The sequence below is a fragment of the Pelophylax lessonae genome (genome assembly GCF_965119305.1).
Source record: "Pelophylax lessonae genome assembly, chromosome: 4".
Taxonomy (NCBI): Eukaryota; Metazoa; Chordata; class Amphibia; order Anura; family Ranidae; genus Pelophylax; species Pelophylax lessonae.
This window is the reverse complement of record NC_138771.1, coordinates 110,590,219-110,611,716: the sequence shown is the minus strand read 5'-3', so window position 1 is coordinate 110,611,716 and position 21,498 is coordinate 110,590,219. Positions and strand designations below refer to the sequence as shown.

General features: G+C 42.1%; 1 protein-coding gene across 2 annotated transcripts in view; it reads left to right on the top strand.

The window, feature by feature from the left end:
• APBA2 (amyloid beta precursor protein binding family A member 2) overlaps nt 1-21,498 on the top strand; it is a 523,475-nt gene that overhangs the window by 432,424 nt on the left and 69,553 nt on the right. For both annotated transcript variants that reach the window (XM_082254058.1, XM_082254057.1), the window contains 3 exons: nt 3,788-3,967; nt 4,049-4,261; nt 18,352-18,471. In XM_082254058.1, the coding sequence (XP_082110184.1) occupies nt 3,788-3,967; nt 4,049-4,261; nt 18,352-18,471 (513 nt within the window). The remainder of the gene's footprint in view (nt 1-3,787; nt 3,968-4,048; nt 4,262-18,351; nt 18,472-21,498) is intronic.

Here is a 21,498-nt window from a genome sequence, read left to right as displayed (position 1 = left end):
TGGGGCCTATCACACACCTCTCTGATGGCATGGCATGATGGATAAGTATCTGCCTGTATTTCTCAGCATTAAGCACACCATTGATCCTGACGAAATCTCCAACTCCATTTGCAGAAATGCAGCTCCAAACTTGCAAGGAACCTCCACCATGCTTCTTTGTTGCCTGCAGATGCTCATTATTGTACCTCTCCCCAGCCTTTCGGAAAACAGACCGCCACCTGTTACATAGTTATAGGGCACTGATGAGCACTGTAGTGGCACCGTAGGGCACTGATGAGTACTATAGTGGCACCATAGGGAACACATGAGCACTGTAGTGGCACTAATGAGCACTGTGGTGGCACTAATAAGCACTGTTGTGGCACCGTAGGGCACTGATGAGCACTGTAGGACACCGAGGGGCACTGTAGTGACACTGATGGGCACTGTAGTGGCACTAAAGGGCATGAGCAAGGTAGTGGCACTGTTGGCACTGTAGGGCACTGATAAATGTTGTAGTGGCACTGATGGCACTGCAGGGGCACTGTAGGGGCACTGATGGCACTGTAGTGGCACTGGTGAGCACCGTAGTAGCACAGATGGCACTGTAAGGCACTGATGAACACTGTAGTGCCACTGATTGCACTGAAGTGGCACTGTAGGGCACTGAGGAGCACTCTAGGGCACACAGGATCAAGCCAACTCATGCTGCTGTGGTGTTTCTCTCTGCTCTCCTCACACCGATACAGCATGTGAGGAGAGGAGAGAGAAAGACCGCAGCATCGTGAGATGAAGTTAATATGATCCCAGTTTGTCGACAAAGTGATCGCTCCCGCTGTGGTTAGCCCTTTAACCCGATTAATGTTTTTAAGCAAGATTAACACATTTTACTAATAAAGAATCCTGGGTAAATGTGTGAATCTTGTGTTTTATTATAAATGTAATTTTGTATCCCATAGCAGAAAATATTTAAGTTTAGTTGTTGAAAATTCAGACTTTAAAAGTGAAAAGGCCTGATAATTATGAATATATTTTTCTTTGTGGCCTGAGGGGTCTTCTGTACAGAAACCTTTATCGAATGGAACCGGCCAATCATTTCAAAACATGATCACTACTAAAGTGAGTGAATGCTGCCATCCAGTGGCTGTAAATATCAGTTTCTTGTCTCTTTTTTGGGTAGTATAACCTGTACGTGTGTTCTGTTTGGCATTGCCATCTTTATCTTCACTGGAGAAAAGCTGCAGAAGAAACTTCACATTGATTTTTTTTTTCCTTCTATGACACTTTGTATTTCCCTCTGGACTACTATAAGGTGGGGAAAAAAATTAGCGTTGAGAATTCTGCTGACGTGAAATGTCAGATTTCATGGCCCCTCTAGTATAGCAGTAGAAGAAATAGCAACCTGAAATGCATCAGAGATGAATGTGAATACGGCCATGAAGGCCAGTTCTATGTATATAATAGTTTTAGGTTTTAGGATTCGAACCGTTAATGGGCAGGCTGAATGTACCAAGTTGATCAATCAATCGATCAACTTGGGTACAACCAGCCTGCCGAATTCTCTTGCCATTACTATAGCAGATGCTCACTGTCTTCTCATCTTCTCACAACTGGGACAGCTTCCCCTGCCCCCCCCCCCCCCCGCCGGGAGAAGAAAGACAATTGTTGATTCCCCTGTCAGCACTGTCTGTGTTGATGGGGGAATCATTGCAGGAAAGAAATTTGCAGCATGTATGACCGGCCTTACATGACCCTCTACCCCAAACAGTTTCCCTGCGAATAGATCATTACTTATATAAGATGAACATATTTATCACTCCACAGTCATTAACTTATAGAAGATACTTGTTTTTCTGTTTAATATATTTACAGTGAACAAAAATTAATTTTAATATGTAATTTACGGGAATCTAAAAATGAGTTTTAGAGTTATCTGATTTGTGAAGTTCTTGGTAGCTCATATTGTCTGACTTGTTTTCTACATGCTAGTTTCAGGGCAGTAAAGTTCTCGCTCAGCATCACTGTGATAGAGGTAGTTCCTCAAGAACTGGTATTATTATTATATAGGATTTATATAGTGCCGGCAGTTTACGCAGTGCTTTACAACATAAGGGCAGACGGTGCAATTACAATACAGTTTAATACAGTAGGAATCAGAGAGCCCTGTTTGTAAGTATGCAGCTTTTGAGTCACAGCTTCCATCAAAGGTTTCTCAAATAAATATTTAAAGAGGAAGTTAACTCAAACTCATAATTTGTACCTATAGGTTAGCCTATAATAAGGCTTACCTATAGGTACTGGAAATATCTCTTGAACCTGTACCGTTTAGGAGATATTTACATCATATGCAGCCGATGATGTAATTAGTGCATGCGCTCTGAAGGAACGGCAACCCATGCCCTTCCTTCAGATACCTGTGCCATGAATGACGCCGCCCCCGTGCATACGCAGGAGTGACATCATTGCGGCTCCGGCTTGTCACACACCTGGAGGCCGCAGACCAAGAAGGAAGACTGGGTGAAGATGGATACTGCCTCCAGCGATTACATTGCATTGCTGGAGGGCTTAGTTTTCAGGTAAGTTTCACATAAAGTTCTAGTATGCTATGCATACCAGCACATTATGCCTTTACCTTGCAGGTCTGAAAACCCCCCCCCCAAAAAAACCGCTTTAAAGTGAATAATTTCAATAAACTAAAAGATCCTTACTGGTTTCTGTTCTGTAGATACTGAGGTAATCTTACTTTGCTCTTTCTCAAACTGACTTCTAAATGGGAAGGTCTTTATTATAATCACACAGTGTTTTACTAAGAAAAAGTAGAACCTCAGAATTATTTCACTTATACACAAGTGGTTAAATTCTATTTCAGAGGACACAAGTATATTGACTTCAAGCTCTCTGCAGGCTTCTTAGAAAAGCAGTGAGCCAGCCACATGATTAGGGTTCAGGGCCGCTGATAAGGCAGTACAACTGGTCCTGTTGTACCGGGCCCAGGCCTCATCAGCTAAACCGCGGGGCCCAGGGCAGCTTTACTGTTCATTCCTGTCTAAATAAATAAGTTGATTTTACTAGACCACACCCCCACTCCTACTTTCCAGGGCTTAAATTACATTTCCTTAGGGCCCATTATGTCAACAGAGGGGCCCAGGAGGTGGGAGGAGAGGGGGGGGGGCTTTTTTTTTTCCATTTTAGGGTCGTAGGTGGATAAAGTTAGTGCCACTGTTCTGCTGCACCTTGGGGGGTGGAGGTGGGATTAGGAAGGGCCCCGTCAGGAAGGCTGTACGGGGCCCAATGATTTCTAACAGCAGCCCTGGCCAGGGTTGGAAGGAAGAAAAATAATAATCTTTAGCCAGGCAGCTTGCCATCACAGGTCTTCCCCCCCCCCCCCCTTCTTCCTCTGTAGGTGGGCAAGTCCAGAATGCTACAAAGTCCATCGCCACTTAACGACTAGTCACCACTTTCTGCAACATTGTAATGTTAGTCAAGGTCAGCAAAATGATGCGTCCCCCTGGGGGGGGGGGGGGGGGGCATGACCGCACGTCTCACAGGAAGTGGGTTAAATGAGACGAGCAGTGCTGGACCAGAGTGGGCATTTACATGGGGACAGTGCTGAAATGCAAGGAATTGATAATTGCAGCAAGCGCTACTTATTTTTTAAGAAAGTGAGCACTTTAAAAATGATTTTAAATCTAATTTATGGTTTCACTTTAAGCAAATTGGCACATTTACTTTATAAAAAAGCTCAATCATTCTGTAAGCGAGGATATATCACCATATTATAGTAAAGCTTTTTTTTTTCTAATTACAGGCACAGCTCATTGCTCAGTCAATTGGCCAAGCATTCAGTGTTGCTTACCAGGAATTTTTACGAGCCAATGGGATCAACCCCGAAGACCTGAGTCAAAAAGAATACAGTGATATTATCAATACGCAAGAAATGTATAATGATGACCTCATTCACTTCTCCAATTCTGAGAACTGCAAAGAGGTAATATGATATCATTATATTTCTGATTATATTTATGTGCACTTTTTTGTTAGCTTATTCTTATTATCTATGTATGAACAGCTGCAGGTGGAAAAGCTCAAGGGAGAAATATTGGGAGTGGTTATTGTGGAATCTGGATGGGGTTCAATACTACCCACTGTTATTCTGGCCAACATGATGAATGGAGGACCGGCTGCTCGGTCCGGGAAACTCAGCATTGGTGACCAGATCATGTCCATAAATGGAACAAGCTTGGTTGGTCTTCCTCTAGCAACATGCCAAGGTATTATTAAGGTAAGTTATATATTAGTTTAAAATTCCTTTACGCAAGTACATTTAAAAAGCTTTAAGACAAAAATAGAATGAAAACGCTTTTGTGCATTTTTTTAATTCATCAGTTTGAACGGTAGAAAATGAATAAAGAAGTACATATTATATAAAACACATGATAGAATTTAGACATCTGACAACTAAACATCCACCTAATCATATAAGGTAAGAACACTAGAGAAAGATGTGGGACGAGGATACAATCATCATATATATACACCATGTCGCCAGTAAGATACTTGGCAAACAACCAATTACATACAGAAAAAACAGTTTTTATACCCCTGGGGGTAAAGCTCCCAGAGGTATAGAAAAAAATGGTTAATAATAGGCAAGTTCGACAGGTAATGATGGTTATAGTGCACAAGTTTATTGAAAAATATTAGCATTAAAAAAGCCTGTACAATGACAATAGTAGCTTTAGTCGGAACCACAGTATAATCACATACCCCTCACCCAATCACCAAGCATGTGTCAGTCACACAAAACAGACAACATAGAACACAAGGTAAAAAACAGTGAGGACAAGAGGCAAAAAAAATAAAAAGTCACTGTGTAGAGTCCGGACGCAGTGGAATATGCGTAATATAGTAGTCAGCATGGAAAAAACATGTAGTGGTTTAGAGAGATGAAATATCTCAGCTCTAAGCCGACCATATATTGCACTTAGCCCATCAATAACCTAGCTGTAGAGCTATTTGATGGTATCTAATCCTTAATGTAATAATGCTTTCACTTTAAATGGTGTAGAAATTCATGTATAAAGATTAATTCCTTGGTGACCATATGAAAGTTCGTTACGAGCCATCTCACTAGTTAGGTAGCTGATCAGTGGCGGCCCATTCATTGCCCCCCCATCCATGCGTCCGCCCCCTAATCTACATGCAGGGCGCCGGACGCATGGATTCCAATAGGTGATTTTTTTTCTTGAAACACGTGATTAGAGCCAGAGGCTCTAATAGGCTTCAAAAAAGGGTGGGTTCAGGGCGCAGAGCACTGCGCCTTGAGCCCACCCAGTTGTATGACAATAGCGAATGAATATTCTCTATTATCACACTGATTTTCCTCCCAGCCAATCAGGAAGCAGATCGTGAGACCCCTTTCCTGATTGACTGAAAAGAGAAGCGATTTTACTGCCCACTGGCCAGGAAGAGGGAGGAGATGTGCGGCCGGAGGAGGTAAGGATTCTGGCTGTCCGGCCAGGCAGCCAGCCATTTGTCCTGGGAGGGGTTGGTAGATTTGACTGCCGACTGGCTGGCCAGCCGGCCGAGCTGCGGGGGAGGGGGGTTGTTGGTTTTAATGCCCCCCCCCCCCAAATTTTCATGCACCTGCCACCACTGTAGCTGATACTCAGGGTTGCAAGCTGATATACAACATTCTGCATGTAGAAGGTGACATAGGGGTTATGATGAAGCTGGAGTTATACTCATCAAGGGTGTAGGCAAGGGGTATGGTGGACCTAACATGTATGTAAGTAGTGGTGGAAATCCATATAGAAGACGAACAGAGAAGTCTTACAACACCTCAACCCTGACATGGGTAATTCCAATAATCCACATGGGAGGTTACTCATAATCCATAAGCTCCAGCTCATTCAAATCATAGCTGGTGAATAATTACTTTGGCATAAACAGGACCCCAAACTCCTCGTGGAGGGTCTGTGACGATGAAACTTCCATCCCTTGTGGTATCCACAGCCCTTCCCGCAGTCTGTCCGGCTACTCCTCTCAGTCCCAGTACAGAAGTCTGGTGCACATCCCTTTGCGCCAAGCCGCGGATCAGTTCAGGCTTCCACTGACACAATCCATGACGTGTGAGTGACTTACTACACAGTGACTTTTTTTTTCTTTTTTGCCTCTTATTTTCGCTGTTTTTTTACCTTGTGTTCTTTGTTGTTTGTTTTGTGTGACTGATACATGCTTGGTGATTGGGTGACGGGTATGTGATTATACTGTGGTTCCTACTTTTTTATATACCTCTGGGTAGCTTTAATCCCAGGAGTATATAAACAGTTTTTTCTACACCTAATCATATAGATGTTTATAATTAATACTTATGAATAGGACACGGAATATAGACTATAATAATGCATAAATAAGGTATTTTTGTTTTATTTAAAGAGGCCTAAAAAATGTTGGGGGTACTGCAGATGAAACATAGAGTTTAATAGTACTAAGCTTTTAGAAATAGAATAACAAATACAAGGAAGAGGAGGGACTGTGACACTAAGGGGCTTATTATTAAGAACAAAAATGCAGATCTATTCATCCTGTGAATCTTCCATGTACAGTACATGCATTCTGTGCAAAAGTGGGGCAAAAACAAATGTCATTAGACTATTTTCTCTCCAGGATGAATGCAGGAGAGTGAATCAGGAAAATACCACATTATGGTCACTAGATGGAGCTGGTGATCATTGTAAATATACTGTATATACTTATGATCTTTAGCTCTATCTAATAGCCATGGTGTGCTGTTTTCCTTATTCACTCTTCTGTGTGAATAAAGAACATTCAGCCTGGAGAAAAAAAAAATAGCCCAATAACATTTGTTTTACCCTCATTTAAGCAGAATAAATATGAATGCAGTTTCACAGGACAAAGAGCTCAGGAAATGTTTTTTATAAATACACCCCTTATCTCAGTATGTACTGTAAAATACAAGCTGTATATTGAGCACTGCAGGTAAGTTGGGGGTGTACAGGGGACTTCTGAAAAAGAGTGTCTGTGGAGTACTGATTGCAACCACTTAATGAGAGTCTGGCGCTTAGCAATTTTGATTGTGACATTTTACTATATGACTCAAAGTAAAGAGATGTTTCCCTATGACCACACATCAGTACCATCCCAGAGATCAATGGTAAATGGCAACCTCAGACTGGACTCCGGCCAGGCTACACCTCCAACGCGTTTCGCTATACCTCTTGTAGCTTGATCATGGGGATAGAGATCCCAGACATGAGGGGGAATTTTCAGGCATCATTGGCTGTCACATTTAATGTAAAAAGGATTTCACTATATGACCTAATGCATAGAAATGTCCGAAGAAAATCAGTTATTGACGCTCAAAGCTAGCAATCTGAATCTCCTTTTCATGCTCTCAAAGCACAGCAGGAAACTGAAATGGAGAGTCTGGTTATTGCAAGCAACAAGAGCTGTTTTTCCTTCAGACATAAGCCGCAGTTTCTTTTGTGTGAATATAGTATTTAAAGGTTAATAAATAATATCCTGAAAGAAGTGACTTTGCAATGACACAAATATTCAAATTAGTGTTTTTGTTCAAATGTGTTCCATATTAGAGAATGCAATAAATCATAGTCTTCCATACTTTAGTTTCATCTGCCCTTGTTACAAAGAAAAAGTACAAAGTTGATTGGAACACTGATAAAGTCCCCCGTATAATCTGCAAGAAGATAAATATTGTTTTTGTACGCTTGGGAACATGAAGTAAGCTTAAGTGAGCGTACTTAGATCTTTCTTTAAAGGGCATGACGGTCATAGAGAACATTGCAAGCTAATAATTATATACACAGAAAAATATTTACAAAATGTATTCAAATTGTTATTTAAGGAAAAAAAAGTAAAAGAGTGATTATGCTTTTTAAGTATTTGAGTACATGAGTGAAAATCTGTTAAGTCGGTAATAAATGCCAAACCAAACATTGTATATATTGCAGCTTACCGATCCTTTAGGGTCCTTTCACATGAGCTTTCCGCCCAGTGGACTCCATTTTGCTCAGCGAGGATCGATCTGCTGTTCCCCGCTGAGCAGGCGAATGACAGGTCCGTCTCAGCTCACTGTGCAGAGACGGAGCTGTTAGAGCCCCATTCTCCTCTATGGGAGATCGGATGAAAACAGACCATCTGTCCGTTTTCATCCTATCTGATCCTCCAGATGGATGGAAAATAAGGTTTCCATCCGTCTGGATTTCACAGACCACATCAGATCAGAGACCACTGACATCCGCTGCTCCATAGAAGTACATGGAGCATCTGATCAGGTCCTCCTGAAAAACTGCCAGGCAGACCTGATCGGAAAGCCTGTGTGAAAGGGACATAAATGTGGTGACTATATTAGAATTTTTCAGGCTATTTTCACTGCCATACTTGGGGGAGGATAACATTAGGTGCACTAGCAGGTTAAAGCTGACCTTATTCCTTTAGAATTTATTTCGAAAGTTGTTTTCAGAATGTTCATTTGATCATCTAAGGGCTCTTCCATACAGACGATTTTATCAGGTCCGTCTGTCAGTTTTTCAGGCGAACCGGATCGGAAAGTCTATGCATTCCTATGGACCAGCAAGTGTCCTATGGACCATCAGCTCACAGATCCCCTGCTGATCGGAACTTAAGGTGGCCGTGTGAATTAGCCCTAAGAGTTTAATGGGAAAATGTGACAATTTGAACCAGTGTGAGCAAAATAAATTTAAGGACAGGGATGGAAATTTTTTGTTCAATCTAATGGGAAGAAACACATTTCTAATCATTGAATTGGCTGCTGGACAGGAAAAACACTATTGAATGGTCAGATGAGCAACTCTTATACTTTCTTGTCCGAGTGTTCAAACAAAGCTTTACAAGTGTAAGGCCTGCATTGGATGGACGTGACTAATTAAAGCCAAACCAAATAAAGCCAAACTCAAGCTAACACTATTTAAGCAGTTAGAGCAACAGTTTTTCCTTTTAGGATAAAGCTTACATAAATTAGCACAGACCCTTGTAAGCACCCTGTCAGTGTTAAATTGTTTGTCCCAAACCCCAAAATTGTCACCTTTGCTTGGAAAATAACATACTTACATTTACTTTTGTTAAAAAAATAACAGACATTACTGGCTGGATCACCTGACAAGAACAGACCAAACTATCCAGTATAAATAGCAGTTACAGGGTTGAGACAAACCATTTACCGCTGACAGGGGTGCTTACAATGATCAGCTTTTATTTATTTATGAAATCTTTAACCTAAAAAGAATAAAAAAAACAGTTACTGTAACTACTTAAAAAATGCTAGCTGAAGCCAGGCTTTGATTTGTTAGTCACTTTTGTAAAGTCCATCTATATTTACCAGTCCATCTAAAACTAACCTTTACAGACAGTGCTGCTGTACAGAAATGTATTCATTGCTCTTTTATGGATAGGTGGAGCCACCTTAAAGTGGTTGTAAAGGCTGACGGTTTTTTACCTTCATGTATTCTATGCATGAAGGTAAAAAACCTTCAGTGTGCTGCTCACCCCCACAGCCCCCCTAATACTCACGTGAGCCCGATCCAGCAACGTGCACAAGAACAGAAGCTCTCTCAGGTCCCTTCCTCCTCATTGCCTGAGACATAGCAGCAGGAACCATTGGCAAGACTGCCCCCAGAACAAGCAGCTTTCTATGGGGGCACTCAGCAAGGGGGGTAGGGCTAAGAGTGCCGGAGGAGGATTGGAGCTGCTCTGTGCAAAACCATTGCACAGATCAGGTAAGTATAACACATTTTTTATTTAAAGAAAAAATAATGGAACCTTTACAAACACTTTGAGTGTCGATTCACACTAGTGCGATGCCAGACATCGCATGTGATACGCACCGCATTGCTGTGCAGATCATATGCGATGGCTGTGCAATGCACCGCTGCGCCGGACACCGCTGCGCCGGACACTGCTGCGGGCGCTGACATGATCCCACGGCGTCTCTTCCGGGTTCGGCGGCTCCAGCGCTGTGATTGGCCCGGAGCCGCGATGACGTCACTCCTGCGGGAGTCATTTTCCGGCAAGCTCCCGGCAAGGGAAGCTAAAGGTCCGCCGGACCTTCAGAGTGCATGCGCCGCTCGCGTGAGCGGCTGCATGCACTGCAAATATCTCCTAAACAGTGCCGGTTTAGGAGATATTAATTGTACCTACAGGTAAGCCTTATTATAGGCTTACCTGTAGTTAAAAGTGAAAAAAAGTTTAGGAGATATTAATTGTACCTACAGGTAAGCCTTATTATAGGCTTACCTGTAGTTAAAAGTGAAAAAAAGTGGTATACTACCGCTTTAAGCCATACAAAATGTATGGCTAAAAATAACATCGCATTTGCACCAAAATGATGCAGGACCCTTTTTTATTGGTCCGCACACCTATACGATCCGATTCCTGCACCATTTCACAGTTCGCAATGCAATCTGCCAACCAATCTGGGGGTAGCATTACCTTAACATTGACACCCCCAGCAATTCACAGATCTCAGTGTGAACCACTGTGAGATTCTGGTGCGATGAGGGAACCGACACTAAATCACAGGGTTTCCCGCATCGCACCAGTGTCCCGGGACTAAGACAAGAAGTGTGTACTGGCTGGATCACCAGGTGAAACTAAAAAGAAAAAACTAAAAATAGAAAATGAATGCAGCCACAACTAAGGATTGGGAAGCTGCTATAAATATTGTAAAGTTTGGGGTTGTATAGCTGAAGTGTAGCACCCGCTAGGGAGTACAGTCCACGCCAGAAAATTTTATTTAGGGGCTTGTTGGCCCACTTTTTTAAAGAAAAGTTTAGTACACTTACATAAATGAAAATCAATTCATTTCCCTAATGGGGGTTTTCGGAATTTCCATCCAAAGAAAATACACTTTCAGCCTCCAGGCTTATACATACAGCAAACAAGAAAAAGCGCAGCTCTAAACAATAAAAAGACTGGTGAAATAAACTAATTCTAAAAGTCCAATAAATGTGTAAAAACACCAATCCACAAAAGTAGTCACAACAGGGAAAGGACCACAGATGATGACAGATGTAAGCATTCAGACAAGTAAAAGGGTGATTTAGAATAACACCTTCACACCCAAAGTGAGTAGTAAAATCTGCTTACCAGATTGTAAGACCACTAAATTATAGGTGGTCAAATAGAGCTTCTACCAGTAAATCTCTCATGAAAATGCTTTCATAGTGCATTAAAAATACCACTTTAATAGGTAGATATAAAGTTGCACTTACAACGTCCAAAATTTAAAATGCACATGTATAGCAGTGTTCCTGTGGGCTTCACCTTGTGTGTTTGGCTCAGAAGAGAAGCCAGCCAATCGGGTGGAACAAACGTGGACCCCCCTACGTGTTTCGTCACAGATAACGTCTACAGCTGCTACTTTGGTAAAGCTGGGAAGTCCACACAATTTACCTTAGCCTGAGTACTCCAGCCACATTTCCTCAACATTTTCTAAATATGTCAGCTCTTGAAGCTTATATTGCAACTGTATTAATTCAAGAGAAAAAGGAAATATCTAAATACCTTAGTGTTAAGATGCTTCAGTAGGTTTGATCAGTACTGAGGAAGCGAAAATTACATTGTACCACCCAGATGCTGCTAAGAAATATGGGTTTCCCCAGACAAGGACACTTGTCGCAGAAGTGACAAAAAGACCACTGTTAAGGGCCTGTGTGTATCAGACAGGTTTTCATACCCATACAAGTCTATGGGAATACAAAACCTGCTTGAAGGAGCTCAAATGCAAATCAGAAGAAGGTCTACTGCATGTAAGATGCATCTCAAGCTGATGCCCTACTGATGTCATCGACACAAGCCCAAAGCCCTTAAGGAGTTGGAGAGCAACATATCTGAGGCTTGAGTAAAGGTGCGTCAGTGAATTTTAAACTGGGTCCAACACCTCCCTATATAGAAAAGCTGCATATAATAATTTATGTAGAGAAATTGCAATGATTGTATGTCTGAAATCTCCAAAGGGCAAGTCAAAAGTCAGTCAAATAAGACTTGTAGAGATTTGTGGCCAAAGCTTAAAAATATATCAAACACCTTCAGCACCTCACAAACACCAAGTATGGGGTTGGTAGCATTACGCTGTGGGACTGCTTCACATCCGTGAAACTACTTGTCACAACAGGGAAATCTGTCAAGAAATCTTTTTTTTTTCAGTCTACTGGAGTGTGCAAAGCTGGTTCATACTTGCCTTTGATTTATAGCTGCAAAATATTGTGAAGTGAGAATTATATACTAATGGAAATTGTGTTTTCCATTTCTTTGTTGCATCTTTACTAAGATGTTCTTCCAACATAAAAAAGACACAATGAAAAGCTGATTTTGAGCTCATTGCTTAAACAATGAAATATCAGTGCAAGGTTTGGGTTTGTTACTTTATTAATCAAGGGCATTTGTTAGTTATTATATACTGTATATGAAAAACACATGATCTCCAGCAGATGTATTAAAGTGTATGTAAACCTCAAGCATGAAATATGAACAAAGCATATCCCTCTATAGTGTGTACTTGTCTCAAGAGCACTAAGTGTCATTTCTGTCTGCTGCTTCGTTCCTCTATCAGCATGAATAACTTCTGACAAGTTTTTCTGACAACAAGCAAAAACAGTGGAGGGCCCTCCAGCTGATTGACAGTATCCTGTTCCTGTGAGTTGTGTGAAGGGGTGTGTCCCTTCCTTCCAATCAGCTCTCAGAGCTCTTCTCATTGAGCTCTCCGCCCCCTTTTTTTGACAGCTCAGAAAAGCCTTTATCATTTATGGACTTTGATAGGATGTAGAGAAGAGAAGACTGAGTGTATAACTTATATAGGAGGATTTGTTTAATCTATGTGTATCCCATGATGCCAGTCACTTCACTGGGTATATGTAAGGGTTTACAGCCACTTTATATAAGACATCAATGGCAGTGCTCCATATAATTACAACCTTCAGGCAAGATTTGAACTTCTTCAACTTAGCAATAGGTATTGAACAAACTAATATTTTACTCAATGTACAGTGGGTACGGAAAGTATTCAGACCCCCTTAAATTTTTCACTCTTTGTTATATTGCAGCCATTTGCTAAAATCAATTAGGTTCATTCTTCTTCCTCATGAATGTACACATAGCACCCCATACTGACAGAAAAACACAGAATTGTTGACATTGTTGCAGATTTATTAAAAAAGAAAAACTGAAATATCACATGGTCCTAAGTATTCAGACCCTTTGCTCAGTATTTAGTAGAAGCCCCCTTTTGATCTAATACAGCCAGGAGTCTTTTTGGGAAAGATGCAACAAGTCTTTCACACCTGGATTTGGGGATCCTCTGCCATTCCTCCTTGCAGATCCTCTCCAGTTCTGTCAGGTTGGATGGTAAACGTTGGTGGACAGCCATTTTTAGGTCTCTCCAGAGATGCTCAATTGGGTTTAAGTCAGGGCTCTGGCTGGGCCATTCAAGAACAGTCACGGAGTTGTTGTGAAGCCACTCCTTCGTTATTTTAGCTGTGTGCTTAGGGTCATTGTCTTGTTGGAAGGTAAACCTTCGGCCCAGTCTGAGGTCCAGAGCACTCTGGAGAAGGTTTTTGTCCAGGATATCCCTGTACTTGGCCGCATTCATCTTTCCCTCGATTGCAACCAGTCGTCCTGTCCCTGCAGCTGAAAAACACCCCCACAGCATGATGCTGCCACCACCATGCTTCACTGTTGGGACTGTATTGGACAGGTGATGAGCAGTGCCTGGTTTTCTCCACACATACCGCTTAGAATTAAGGCCAAAAAGTTCTATTTTGGTCTCATCAGACCAGAGAATCTTATTTCTCACCATCTTGGAGTCCTTCAGGTGTTTTTTTAGCAAACTCCATGCGGGCTTTCATGTGTCTTACACTGAGGAGAGGCTTCCGTCGGGCCACTCTGCCATAAAGCCCTGACTGGTGGAGGGCTGCAGTGATGGTTGACTTTCTACAACTTTCTCCCATCTCCTGACTGCATCTCTGGAGCTCAGCCACAGTGATCTTTGGGTTCTTCTTTACCTCTCTCACCAAGGCTCTTCTCCCCCGATAGCTCAGTTTGGCCAGACGGCCAGCTCTAGGAAGGGTTCTGGTCGTCCCAAACTTCTTCCATTTGAGGATTATGGAGGCCACTGTGCTCTTAGGAACCTTAAGTGCAGCAGAAATCTTTTTGTAACCTTGGCCAGATCTGTGCCTTGCCACAATTCTGTCTCTGAGCTCTTCAGGCAGTTCCTTTGACCTCATGATTCTCATTTGCTCTGACATGCATTGTGATCTGGAAGGTCTTATATAGACAGGTGTGTGGCTTTCCTAATCAAGTCCAATCAGTATAATCAAACACAGCTGGACTCAAATGAAGGTGTAGAACCATCTCAAGGATGATCAGAAGAAACGGAAAGCACCTGAGTTAAATATATGAGTGTCACAGCAAAGGGTCTGAATACTTAGGACCATGTGATATTTCAGTTTTTCTTTTTTAATAAATCTGCAACAATGTCAGCAATTCTGTGTTTTTCTGTCAGTATGGGGTGCTATGTGTACATTTATGAGGAAGAAGAATGAACCTAAATGATTTTAGCAAATGGCTGCAATATAACAAAGAGTGAAAAATTTAAGGGGGTCTGAATACTTTCCGTACCCACTGTATATACAGTATGTGGGAACTGCAAATTTAGTATTCAATTATAATCACATAGTAATACAAAGCAAATAATATGAGGACACTCAATTGTTCAACTTCCCTCCCTCCCAGAGCAGAAACACTAAGTTAAATGCATAATATAATCATCAGCACATCCAAAATTTCTCCCTAATCCACTGACAATTAAAATTAAAAAAATAATCACATAAATAAGTAAACTTAAAGTAGAACTAAACCTTTAGTATCATAAATTGTGAGCAGGCAGCTTTTTATTGCAGAAGAAACATCCTATATTCCTTCTGCAATAAAACAAACTTACCTGCCTGTTAACAATGTTCTTTCACAGCTCAGCATACATTCTTGGCCATTGTTCCTGGAAGAGTGACTCCTGTGCACATGTGCGCGAGTCATGTCATCCCCACTGGCCAATCAAGAGACTGGAAACCTAGCATCAGAAGAAGGCAAAGGGAAAAGATGTCAGTGGCCAGTAAGGGATCCAAGGATAACATCACTGGAATAGAGGTGAGTATTCTTTGGACTTTAGTTCCATGCTATACTTTCACAAAATAAGAATGGTTCTTTAATTTATAACACCAAATCCCATTCAGAGGAATAAATGCAGATAGAATTCAGAATTAAGTCCCGATGGTCTCAACGTTTTTGTTTTTTTTTAATAACAAACATATTATACTTACCTGCTCGGTGCAGTGGTTTTGCACAGAGCAGCCCTAATCCTCTTGCCAGTGCTCCTGTCCCCTCCCTCCTGCTGATTTGCACCATATCTAGCAGCTTGCTATGGGGTCCATTCACACACAAAGCCGCAGCTCAGCCCCACCCCTTCTCTCTCCTTATTGACTCACTGACTGTAGCAGGAGCTGATGGCGCCAATAAGGAGGAAGAGTCCCCGGAGGTTTGAGGCTCTTGTGCAGATCGCTGCATTGAGATAGGGCTCAGGTAAGTATTGGGGGGGTAGGTATTAGGGGGGCTGAAGGGGCTGCTGCACACAGAAGGATTGTTACCTTCATGCATAAATGCATGAAGGTAAAAAACCTTGAGCCTTTTGAACCACTTTAAGCATTCGATTTAGTACACGCACCATATCTTTAGTGTCAGTTCCCCCTTCTAATTCTGGGTATATAATCTATAACCCAAGTTGGTACATTACGATGTGATATATATATATATATATATACTAGACATTAAACCCGTTAAATTAACGGGCGCTAGAACATATGTGGTCAAACATTTGTAAAAACAGACTTGTTCCAGTTAAGCGAGAGCCTCTGTTAGCTCTGCGTCCCTGTTGCCCTAGCAACATCGAGGACATGCGCAGAGCTGACTGAGCGGCTCTCGCTTATCTCGTTCTTTTTTTTCTAACAACGCGAGAGCTGCATGACGTAGCCAGCTCTGCGCATAGCGTCCCTGTTGCCCTAGCAACATCGGAGACACGCGCAGAGCTGACCGAGCGGCTCTCGCGTGACATCGCTCGCCCGCCGCCACTTGTAACACCCGCTGGCGCTTAGCAGTAAGTCCCCGCGAGCGCACATCCGCCGCGTGCCCGCGCACACCCACCGCTTCAACAGTTTCGCCCGGTGTTCTATCAGATTTCCCTACCCCATCAGATTTCCCTATCTACGTCATTTTCGATTGAGATCAGTTGTGGATTTGTCATGCAGCAGCTTGTACCTGCGTCACACGTCCTATTGGGAATGCGCAGAATAGGTAGGGAATTATGATAGCATCGTAAAGGGTCAGACAAAAATCCTAGTGTGCATGCACCAGCGCATGCGCACCAACGGGTCGGCAGTGGGATCTCTTATAACAAACATCCATCCAATCTCCATGGCACACACTGCGCTGACCCGACACTGCGCCGACCCGACAATCCGATCCCCATGCCCCACACTGCGCCGACCCTAAAATGAGACAGTAGGCGTGTGGGTAGGGAATAGGATTGTCCGATCGGCGCAGTGTGTGCCATGGAGATGGGATGGATGTTTGTTATAAGAGATGGCGCTGCCCGATCCGTTGGTGCGCATGCACCCGCTCATGCGCAGTAGGACTTGTGCCTCAGCCCTTACGATGTTATCAAGATTCCCTACCTATTCTGCCAATGTTCCCTCTAATTTTTTACTGTGCTGAGCAAGTAAAAAATTTTCTGAGCGCAAACCTTTAGACTGAGCAATTGGGGGGGGGGGGGGAACGTCAATGCAGAGTGCCCACAGCAATGCCCCCAATCGCAGAGTGCCCACAGCGATGCCCCCAATCGCAGAGTGCTCACAGTGATGCCCCCAATCGCAGAGTGCCCACAGTGATGCCCCCGATCACAGAGTGCCCACAGTGATGCCCCCGACCACAGAGTGTCCACAGCGATGCCCCCAATCGCAGAGTGCCCACAGCAATGCCCCCAATCGCAGAGTGCCCACAGCAATGCCCCCAATCGCAGAGTGGCCACAGCGATTCCCCCAATTGCAGAGTGCCCACATCAATGCCCCCAATCGCAGAGTGCCCACAGCGATGCTCCCAATTGCAGAGTGCCCACAGCGATGCTCCCAATTGCAGAGTGCCCACAGCGATGCCCCCAATCGCAGAGTGCCCACAGCAATGCCCCCAATTGCAGAGTGCCCACAGCGATGCCCCCAATTGCAGAGTGCCCACAGCAATGCCCCCAGTCGCAGAGTGCCCACAGCGATGCCCCTAATCAATGCAGAGATGCCAGCGTCCCCCCCCCGTGCACTTACCTCACGGTCACGGCAGCTTCTCATCAGTTCAGTCCCCGGAAGCCGTCTCCTCAGTCCTCCCGGCGCCTCCTCCGCAGAGGGTGGAACTCCGTAGGGTGTCCGTCATCCTGGGCGCCCCGTGCAGGCCCGATCCCCGGCCTCTCCTAAAGTATCCACACTCTGGGGGGGGGGGGGGTGGCAGTCTCCACAGATCGGAACGCCACCCCCAGCGCCGGCCTACCGGCCGGCCGCCCGAACTCTCTCTGCGTCCCAACGGCTGTCCTGTGGCACATGCGCAGTAGCGCATTTCCACGGAACACAGGGATGCAGAGACACAGGGCTTTTATTAATATGGATATATATATATATATATATATATATATATATATATATATTTTTTTTATTTTAAGAGTACAGTAGGGAGTAATTTTTTACAGTTACTTATATAGCACCATCAACTTACACAGCACTTTACATGTATATTGTACATTCACATCAGTCCCTGCCCATAAGGAGCTTGCAATTTATGGTCCCCAACTCATATTCTTACATACACATACTAGGGCCAATTAATACAAGTAGCCAATTGACCTACCAGCATGTCCTTGTAGTGTGGGAGGAAACCCACACAGGCAAAACATGCAAATTCCATGCAAATAGTGCCATGGTTGGGATTCAAAACAACAACCCTAGTGCTGCCCGGTGGAAATGATAATCACTTTGCCACAGTGCTGCTCAGGTATTGCAGTCATTACTTTCATGTTAATGTATGTACTAAAAGGCAAAATCCACTTTAAACTGTGGGAATGCTTTGCCTCTTCAATTCTGCATTTGAATTTTACTTTTTCTCTGGCAATGGATCAGCAATCGTCTCTTGGTGTTTGTTCTGAATATTCTTGGCATTCCATTAACAAAAGACGATTTTGCCGCATACTAGTTCACTGTTTTATTTATGTATTTATTTATTTTACAGGGCCTTAAGAATCAAACACAACTGAAGCTGAACATTGTCAGTTGTCCCCCTGTGACTACCGTCCTCATCAAGAGACCTGATCTGAAATACCAGTTAGGATTCAGTGTTCAGAATGGAATTGTAAGTGAATGATAGTTCTGCTACAATGTATAGATGCATTTATAAGTACTATTGGAAAGCAGAATTCCTCTGGCAGTCCCCTAAAGTGGGCAAGACAGGCAAAGATAACAGTAATTGTATTCTCCTATGTATCTACAGTATTTACTGAGGGCAGTGGTGAATGTTCTCCAGCTTTAAATACGTTTCCTACTTTACCCTGACATGTGGTAGTACTGTATAAAACATAAAAAAGAGCAGACCAATCAGAAGCACTGTAGTGAGTCAATAAAACAAAAATGACTTTAGACTAACATCATTAGTAGGTAATACCTGGCCGAATAATGGCGGAAATGCTTGTTTTTAAGACAATTTGTGGTTTGGTTTGATGACAGCTCTTGCAGTATTCAGGCGTTCATTATTGACTATAGTTTGAGCCCTAAATCTCATGGATTATAGCTGTTCAAATGTCTGCTTTCCCATAGAGTAAAACTTGGAACAAAATCAAAACAAGCAAAAATAGGATATTCACTCCATTTATTTAGCCTATCTTTGATCACCTTTTAGATCACTTACGCACATTATTTCTTTTGGATACTAAATTCTTGCGCAGGAGCACTTTATCATTTACTGTTTGAAGAATAATGAAGATTTTATAGTATTTAGTACTATTCAGCATTTTTATTTTTATACACATATTGTGATGAAGAGTGTATAGTACCCAACATTATTTAGCCTCTTTTTACTTATCGTTCATCTATTTTAAGATTATTTGCGCTGATTTTTTACCCCCTTGTTTTTTTTTTTCTTTCTTTTTAAACGTTTTTTATTGAAGGCAAAAGAAACATGGTACAGCAATAGGCAGTGAAAATAGTAGGTACATGCCTAGATAAAACAAGGCGCTTTGAGATACAAAACTGCTGTATATAACATACAAACAACATGTAGCAAATGCAATACATATATGGGATCGACCCAGCTACCCCCTTGTTTTATACATATTCACTGCTGTTTGTGCAATTTCACTTTGGCACTTAAGCACCTTTATCATTTATTGTTTGAAGATTGATGATTTTAAAGTATTATTGAGTTGCTTTTATTATCTATTTTTATATAGATATTTATGGTTCACCGATTTTAGAGTATCTGCGCTGATTTTTTACTTATTTTTTTACAAAAATAACCCAAAATGCCCCTGCTCATACCATACTAATGTTCTAATCAATATAAAAATTAAATATATACAAAATAATAAATTGTGACGAAACTGTGCTGCCGCTGGAATTTACAAACGCCAATATCATAATAATTCCGCACTGCACCTCCAGCATTACAATCACTTATAAAGTGCACATAAAATTCTACATGTGTACAAATTGTTAACACACCAAAAATAAATAAATTAATAAATACATTTAAAAATGTATAAAAATATTCAGTGCAATGTGTCCTTATTTATAATTTACAAAAAATATCTTGATAAAGAGTTCTTCTGTGCTTCACACACTGCCAAACACCACCACTATTAACCGCTCACCTTGTACCTTAACTTATAAACAATAGGTCATGTGCGCTTGTCCATTTAAGGGAAAATTCCCAGTGGATTCAATTGAATAAAAGATCTTCTTTACACGTACCGAGGGAAACACATCTCCAGATCTTTCACAAAAAAAAACAAGGTGCACGAGACTGGTGCACCACAGATATATCACACATAAAAAAGAACACCACAGGGGGTATCCAAAAGTGGCTGCAGCCTGTGGATGAAATTTCAGTGTTTGATATACTATTCCCCTTTAAACCGCTATGTGTAGTAAATTGCATTTCACAGGCAACAGTCTTCTTCTCCTAAACAATTCACAAATGCATCTAACGTCTTGCGTCACCGGCTCCACCCCTCACGCGTTATGCCACAAACGTAGCTTCCTAATAGGATGGAGTGACGGTGCCGGTATAAACAGACTATGTAGTATACATGTTTCCATTGTGATCCTTCAATGAGTCCCCAGGTGCTGAGTCAGCACCATCTCATAATAGATCTTGGAGGTCCTTTTTATCAACAAACCTTAAGAATACACACCTGTTCCGGGGATCCCCCCAAGTGATTCAAAACATAATTTTTTTGTCAATGATCTGGAGATGCGTATACCTTGGTTGGTCTAAAGAAGATCTTTTATTCAATTGAATCCACTGGAAAATGTCCCTTAAATGGACAAGCGCACATGACCTATTGTTTATAAGTTAAGGTACAAGGTGAGCGGTGAATGGTGGTGGTGGTGTTTGGCACAGTGTGTGTAGCACAGAAGAACTCTTTATCAAGATATTTTTGGGAAATTATAAATAAGAACACATTGCACAGGATATTTTTATACTTTTTTTTATTTATTTATTAATTACTTTTTATAATTTAATTTTACACATGTAGAATTTTGTGTATTATACACGATTATATCCTAATGCTGGAGGTGCAGCATGGAATTATTATAATAACTGTAATGCATACTTTTTTTTTTTAATGCATGGCAAAGATAACAAAGCCATAAACGTTAGAATACTTGCTTTATCATCTAGCCAGGCATGACTCTAGGACCCATTCACATCACAATGCAGTGTGCTTCAACACAAGCATTTCTGTGCATTGAGGCATATTGCGTTTATTAGTCCATTCAGGTTGAATGGGCTGTCAGCCAACGCATTGACGCATGAAAAAATAGGTCTTACAATTTTTTTTTAAACCACTGTAGACCACAATGCACAGACGTAAAACACCAAAACATGCATATGATGTGTGTTAATGAGCATTACTGTAACGTGTACTTAAATGCATGTTATGATGCGTATATTAACACCTGTTGTGGTGTGAGCAAGCTCTTACTGAACTGCACTGTCGCATTCCTGATAGAGGCCAAGCTAATGAGAAGGCTTCACTTTTACCCTCCTGTCCAATACTTCATAGAGTTAGTGATAAAGTGTAACAGGACAAGCAGATACCTGTGGTGTGGCATAGTAGAGTGTGGTCAGATGACATGCGACTGGATGCGACTGGGATGC